Genomic DNA, 7,428 nt, shown 5'->3' with positions numbered 1-7,428 from the left:
AGGGGCTCCAGGAGAGCTGGAGAGGGACTCTGGAGGAAGACGTGGAGTGGCAGAATGAGGAAATGGCTTTGCAGTGCCAGAGGGCAGGATTAGATTAGATTAGATCCATGCAGACGCTTCCACCCAGAGGGTAACTGAATCACAGAATCATGGAATGGTTTGGGTTGGAAAAGAGCTTAAAAATCATTTAGTTCCACCCCGTGCCATGGGCAGGGACACCTTCCACTATCCCAGGTTGCTCCAGGCCCTGTCCAGCCTGGCCTTGAACACCTCCAGGAATGGGGCAGCCACAGGGCAAGCTGTGCCGGGGCCTCACCACCCTCACAAGGAAGAATTTCTTCCCAATAACCCATCTAAATCTCTCCTCTGTCAGTATAAAACCATTCCCCCTTGTCCCAGTGCCACAGATGCTCTGGCCCTGGGCTGTTCCCTGTGCTGTACACGACTTTCAGGCTGGTTTTACATGCTGCAGGGAAGATGCAGTTTCCTGTATCTCCGGTGTTCCTGGCACATTCCCACTCTGGAAGGAACAAGCATCCTTCTGAGATGCACTTCATGCATTAGCATTTTCTTCTTTAGCCCTGGACTGGAGCCCGTGATGAGCTCAGAGGCTGCACATTGAAAACCTCTCCTGAGCCACTCTGGGAAAACAGAGCAGGCACTGATATCCCAGCAGCGAGTCCTTCTCACGGCCCTGGGAGAACTCTCCACGCTGTTCCCTTGGAAATGGCTCCCCCTCCACCGATCCCTTTGAATTTTGCCTCTATTTCATCTCCCTGGGGAGATGGTGCTCTGTATCCATTCCTCCCTCCTTCCAGGGATCCAGGGGCTTCTCTGGGCAAGCAGTGCCAGGGCCTCCCACCCTCACAGCCAAGAATTCCTTCTCCATCAGCTCCCACGGCCCTCTCCCTCCCATTGAGCGAGTTCTGTCCATTCTCTGCTGCTGCCTCTGGCCAAGGATGTGCACCAGGGGGGATGAGATGGGAAGTGAAGCACAGAGATGCTCGGGAAGCTCTGCCCTTCTCTGGTAAAAGTCCTTTATTAGAACGGCAAACATGACATTGTCGTCAGTACAGCGGCTGTGTGCGGCTACCATCGCGCAACGGGGGGACGACTCTTACAATCACTGGGACTCTAAGAAGCACCATGGACACCCTAAAGAACGGGGGATGACTGAGGCTGAGAGAGGAGCCCCGGGTGAGCCGGCCACGGGGGCTCCGCAGGAATCCACCCAGCAGCTCTGCCCGGCGTTGTCCCGCAACACGGCTCGGGCAGCTGGGAGGAACTCCTCGGCGGGAGTCAACGAGATAGCACCCATCCAATAAATTAGGAAAACCTAATGCTAGAGCAACAAGGGGCTGTCCTAGAGGAGGGCAGGCTGGCAGGGAATGGGCTATTTACATTTGTCTTTCTGCTGGGCCGGCGCTCCCGTCGCATCCCGCCCGGAGCCGGGCTGGGAGCGCTCCCGGTGCCCGTCCCGGCTCCGCGGGGACAGCGAGGGGACAGCGCATGCAGGCGCTCTCGGCTCCACACGGGGCTGGCACCGTTCCTCTCCCGCCTCTGGATTACCAGAAAGTCGAGCAGGGGATGGCGGCCGATGGGAACTGCTGCCGGCAGCAGGCGCGCGTTCCTGAGTGCGGGGCTGTGGCCAGCTCTCCTTCCTCCCCATCCCATCCCATCCGATCCCATCCGATCCCATCCCATCCCATCCCATCCCATCCCATCCCATCCCATCCCATCCCATCCCATCCCCACCCCCGGGCTCTCGGTCAGGCCCTCGCTGCAGGATGAATTCTCTGGTGATTGGAAGGACACTATCAGTTGAATTTAAGGCTAGGCTTTATATGGCAACTATAAAAAAATAAACACTAATCTCCAAAGAGCCGGGCGAGGGCTCTCCGGTCTATGGCTGTGCACCGAGGTGTGGGGGGCCCCTGGAGAGCCCCCCGTGGGCGTTCAGCACCCGACCAAGGGCCTGCCAGCACCCGGGGCACCTGGGGACAGGACGGCCACCCCCTGCCCCACAGAGATGCCCCAGGGGGACACAGGACAGAGTGGGGTGTTCCGGTAAGGACATGGAGACTGACTGGTAATCCAGGACCCACCTCTACACATGACCGAGGGTGCTCTGCAAGAAAGGCCGCAGGGGAAAGAAATAATCCTGCAAAGTAACCAGGCTGGCGTGGGCGGAAGCGTTCCCGTGTGGGGTCCCTCGGGCTGCCCCCACGGGCGGGGAAAGCGAGACAGAACTGCCCCCCTCCCCCAAAACCCCAACTCAAATCAGGAAAACCAAACCTAAAAGCAGACACAGGAGAACAGCTCAGGCTACCTAGGTACTTCATCAGCCAAGGAGAGCTAAAGAGCAAAGCGCACACACACGGGACAGCGCGGAGGCCGGAGAGCGGAGGCGGCCCAAAGCCGGGATCTTCCTTCCTGATTCCTTCCCCATCTCCGCCAGAGGGACCCGGCAGCTGGGCAGGGACCTGGCCTTGTCCTGCAGGAGGGAACGGGCTGGCTCCTCTCAGCCCGAGAAGAGGCAGCCGGCTCCGGGAGCATCCTCAGGGCATGGCCGAGCGCGAAGCGTAGAACTCGGGCACGGGCAGCCCGGTGTGCAGCGTCACCTGCAGGGACAGACACGGGCCTCAGCTGTGTCCCAGCGTGCCTGCTGTGGCAGCTGGCACATGGTCCCCAGAGAGGGCAGGAGCAGCGCTGGGACAGGCAGGGTGTGACTGGTGTCCCCACAAGTGTGGCAGTGGCTCCATCTGGCTTGTTCCTCACTTTTCTGTGCTGCTGGAGTGAGCTGGGACTGCTGGTAGCAAGTCCCCCAAATATTCCCAGCTGGCTGTGTACAAATCCCACAGCTGGCTGCCAGAGAGGTGGGACATGGCAGGAGCTGGCTCTTTGTGCAGGTGACGTGGACAAAGGGGGACCTGAAGGACAGTGAAGACATCAGAGGAGATCCTGGAGAAGCTGAGTGGGGATGGGGACAGAGAGGGGACAGGGACGGTGGAGGGCATGTGGCTCTTTGCTGGAGGGAGCTTTGTGGTGGAGAAGCTGAGCAGCATCAGGATGTCGGGGCAGGGCCATGCTCACACAGGCACTGGTGAAATTCAGCTCCCTCCCTCTCCTCCCTCCCTTCATTTGGGAGGAGAGCACAATTCCTCCTTTTATTGCAGCAGCAGCATTTCCCCCTTCAGATACAGATTTGAAGAAAACTGTCTAAAATACAGAGATTTCCCTCCTAATTAGAGTTGCTTTCAATTAGGCATATACCTCTGAAAAAGCATAATAAATGGCTTGGCTTAATTAGCAGCCTTTGATCAGCATCCCAAGGGATTCCTGTGCTGTCAGGGGATTTAGGCACTGCCTTGCCCAGGGAACTCTCAAAGCCAAGGGGCTCCAGAGAAGCCTTGTCCCTTATGGCAGTGTAGAGGACTGAGGCAGGAGTTAAACCCAGCACTCAGCAGGATGTTTTTACCACACCAAATTAATGCAGCACCTCTAAACCCAGCATAGACAACAAGGGATTCGTTAGTGTTTCCTAATTAAACATTTCTCCAAGCCAGGCAGACTCCCCTGCCAGTGAGACCCTTGGGGTGGGACACTTTGGCCAGGATGCTCCCAAAGTTTGGGGTGGTCCCATCACACCTTTGTCCCAGTGCTGCTGGAAAATTGTCACTGCCTTGGTGACAGTGCAGCAAGCCCTGGATCCTGATGGACAGAGCAGAGCATGTGCTCATCCATGGATCCCTGAATCACAATGATCCTGATGGACAGAGCACACCATGCCCTAATCCATGGATCCCTGAGTCACAATGATCCTGATGGACAGGGCACACCATGTCCTAATCCATGGATCCCTGAGTCACAGAGGCCACTTGGTGCCTCTGCCCTTGCACAGGGGTGATCATAAAATCCCAGAATGGTTTGGGTTGGAAGTGACCTCAAATCCCATCCCATTCCACCCCCTCCATGGGCAGGGACACGTTCCACTGTCCCAGGTGGCTCCAAGCCCTGTTCAACTTGGACTTGGACACTTCCAGGGATCCAGAGGCAGCCACAGCTGCTCTGTGAATTCTATTCCAGGGCCTCCCCACCCTCAGAGAGAAGAGTTTCTTCCCAATATCCCATCTCCTCCTGCCCTTTGGGAAGCCATTCCCCCTTCTCCTGTCACTCCAGGCTGTGTTCCAAAGGCCCTCTCCAGATCTGACGCCCACTGGGCACCCTGAGATGATCCATCCTGTGTCCTTGGATGTGCCTGGGCATTGTGCAGGGTTGGGGTGCAGGCAGTGCCAGGGGGGATGTGCCCAAGCCAGGGTGTGCAGGATTCCCTGGGACAGAGGAGAGTGGGGACGTGGTCAGTGAGAAGAGAAATGAAAGATGGAAATACCAGATTGGTGGCACAGCTTGGGGATGTTCAGGAGAGCTGAGAGCTTGGGAGAGAGGGAGAGAAGAGGGGTTTGAAATGTCCCAGAGGCAAACAGGCTTTGAAAGGTGCCCCTCTCCCTGGTGATGGTCCATCCGGGACCTGGGAAAGCTGTAGGAGCTGGTGAGGCTCTTGTGAGGGAGCATCACAAACACAGTTATCGAGGAGGGCTGGAGAACCCTGGTGCTTCAGCAGCCCTGAGGGAGGAACCTGGAGTGAGGGATGAGGCTACAGGAGGACCTGTCCTGATTCTGGAGACTCACAGGTGGTTTAGAGCGCAAATTCAGCTCCTTCCAAGCCACCTTTGCTGCACAAGAACCCTCCTGCTCCTGCAGTGACAGCAGCATGAGGGGCAGTGTGACAGCAAGGTCACCATTCCCACTGCTGGCAATGTCACACCTGCTCCAGAGAGCCTGACCAAGCCGTACCTGCACGTTCCTGTTGAGGCTGACGGCGGGGAAGAAGAGACCCTCCAGGTTCTCAAAGGCCACGGGCCCTTGCTGGTCCTCGTTGATGGAGAAGGTCAGAGTCCTCCTGGTCAGATCCAGCAGCACTCCCACCGTGGCCCCTTTCGTGATCCCGCCCTCCGTTCTGTGGGGGGAAAAGGCTGAATGGCCCCCGTGCTCCTGGCTCAGGCCATGGAGATCAAGGACTGATGATGGTGAACACCACAACTCACCCAGGAGCCAGGCCATGACCTGCTGCCATCCCAGCCACGCTCACCATTCCCTGGGAACCTCCTCCTCTACCCTCCCATGGAGCTGCTCTCCTCTTGCCATGAAAAGCCACCCTGAGAGCAGCTACAGCCACACAACCACGGGGGAAAGCAGGTGGAACTGTGGAGCAAAGCCACACCAGAACCTGCAGGGAAAGGCCTGCAGGAAAGTGACCCCAGGCTCTCCCCAAAGTCCCCAGTCCCACGTGGAACAGGAGCAGTGGCTCAGGGATCAAGGCAAATGTTGCTGCAGGAGTTGCAAGGATTTGGCTGTTACTGGGAAGGGGATGCCAACAGGAAGAGCCAGCATGGAAAAAGTGGTGGCAGGCAGGGAAGGAGCACTGAACAAGGCAGCACCAAGCAGGCAGGGCCTGATCCCCACTCAGGGAAGGGCACAACCTCCAACAGAGATGACCAGGATTGATGTCACCCTCCACATGGACACTTGCAGGTGCCACTCTCAAAGCCACAGGCTCTTTGGGCTGGGGTGTCTGGGGGAAGCCCCTGTCCCTGCCTGATGCAGTTCCTTTGGGGGGATCCCTGGGGGGCCCCCTAAGCTGTGTGTTCGCTGGTAGCTGCAGGCAGGCAAGGAGACTCCACATGGCTTCTGAGGGTGCTCATTAAATGAGGGTTTTTTGGGGGTCCCATCCCCAGAAGCAGCATGGTTTGTGAGGGAGAAGGGGGAAAAGGGAAGGAGGGGGAGAGAGGGAGAGAGGGAGAGCCTGGGGAGAAAAGGGCCAAGAGAGAATCTGGTCTGCCCCCAAAGCTTAACAGGGAGATTCAAAGTGGGCACAGAATAAACCTTGAGCCAATGGGATTACAGATCCACGACACTTCAGGGGAGAGGATCACAGACTTGGAATAATCCCTACATTTTCGAGGGGTGAGACAGAGCAAAACTGAACTAAACTGCAGCACCACAGCTGCCCACGTACCTGTTGGTGTGGGAGTTGTTGTGCATGAACCAGCTGCGGTTGTTGTCCACGTACATGGCCCAGGCCTTGTCGTCCTTGCCCAGCATGGCATCCTTGAGCACGTCGATGCGCGCCACGCCGAAGGCCGGGTCGGGGTGGTTGTCGTAGCGGTCGATGGACAGCTCCCAGTAGTGCAGCCCTTTGGAAAAGCCCGTTTTGCCCAGCACCACCCTGTCGTCGTAGCTGTTGCAGGTGACAGTCAGGTTGTCATTGGAAAAGATGATGTCAGCGTGGGCAGAGGAGGGGTCGAAAGAGAACCAAGCAACTGGAACACACAAACAAGGCGGGGTTAGCGCGGTGGGGACGCGCCGGGGCCGCGGGCAGCGACACGGACGGGGCATGCTGCATGCAGGACACGGAGCTTCCACCAGGGAGGGACAACTTCCACCACAGAGAGACAACTTCCACCACGCAGGGATGCTCTGAGCTCCTGTGGCTGCAGCTGCCAGTGTGCCTGAGGTTTTATGGCCAGGACTTGGAGGAGTTTCGCTCTTGCTGCTCCGTGGTTGCCAATGTCTCAGCTCGTGAGCCTGCAGGATCCTCAAGGCCTCCTAAAATCTGGCCCTTGCAGGAGATGTGATCCTCGCCAGGTCTCCAGGCTCTAACAGAATTATGGAATCGTGGAAGGGTTTGGGTTGGAAGGGATCTTAAAGCCCATCTTGTTCCAACTGCTGCCATGGCAGGGACACCTTCCACTATCCCAGGTTGCTCCAAGCCCTGTCCAGCCTGGCCTGGAATGTAACTTACTCTCAGGACCGAGTGTTATCAGTTTGCAGAGTCAGGTCAGTGTGGGAAGGGAACTGAGGATCAGCAGATAAACTCTGTGTGTGTATTTAAGGGCTGTTTTTGGGAACCAAAAGCACACACAAAGGTCTTCATTCACTGAGTCACACAAAGAAACCTCCCTGCCAAGCAACGAGCCACACCTACGACAAGAACTCATGGGAAGGCTGGAAAATGCCCCAAAACCTCCAGGATTCCGTAGGGCTGCTGGTTTGAACAGGACCTGGTTACTGCAAATCTGACAGACACAGTGTCACGTCCTCGACAAGACACAGGGACAGGGAGTCATGGACAAGCCACCAGCCCGGTTCCCCAGGTGGTTTCCTCCAGCTGAAAACGTGAACTGACACATCCAACAGAACACTCTGGCGGCTTGAAAAACAAAACCACTCGTGTGAGACCGGTCGACTCTGGTTTATTGGAAGGCTGCACGGGACAGCTGCCATGCACGCGGCCGCCCCGCGCCGCCCGCGCTCCCCGTGCACGGGGGTGCCGTACCTGCCACCATTTTTTTAATGTCAACTGTGGTC

At 57.3% G+C, this 7,428-nt stretch overlaps 1 protein-coding gene across 7 annotated transcripts in view; it reads right to left on the bottom strand.

Annotated features, from left to right (window-relative positions):
- Nucleotides 1-1,020: 1,020 nt before the first annotated feature.
- TRIM9 (tripartite motif containing 9) overlaps nucleotides 1,021-7,428 on the bottom strand; it is a 70,705-nt gene continuing 64,297 nt past the window's right edge. For 4 of the 7 annotated variants that reach the window (XM_074544103.1, XM_074544105.1, XM_074544106.1 and 1 more), the window contains 3 exons: nucleotides 6,077-6,380; nucleotides 4,855-5,017; nucleotides 1,021-2,621 (listed from right to left, as the gene is read on the bottom strand). In XM_074544103.1, coding sequence (XP_074400204.1) covers nucleotides 2,559-2,621; nucleotides 4,855-5,017; nucleotides 6,077-6,380 — 530 coding nt within the window. In that variant the 3' untranslated portion in view covers nucleotides 1,021-2,558. Of the gene's footprint in view, nucleotides 2,622-4,854; nucleotides 5,018-6,076; nucleotides 6,381-7,396; nucleotides 7,421-7,428 lie in introns of all 7 variants that reach the window. The other 3 variants (XM_074544104.1, XM_074544101.1, XM_074544102.1) reach the window with 1 other exon arrangement.

Source organism: Zonotrichia albicollis, chromosome 6 (genome assembly GCF_047830755.1).
Source record: "Zonotrichia albicollis isolate bZonAlb1 chromosome 6, bZonAlb1.hap1, whole genome shotgun sequence".
NCBI lineage: Eukaryota > Metazoa > Chordata > Aves > Passeriformes > Passerellidae > Zonotrichia > Zonotrichia albicollis.
Note: the sequence above shows the minus strand (reverse complement) of the source record. Positions and strands in the feature narration are given on the sequence as shown.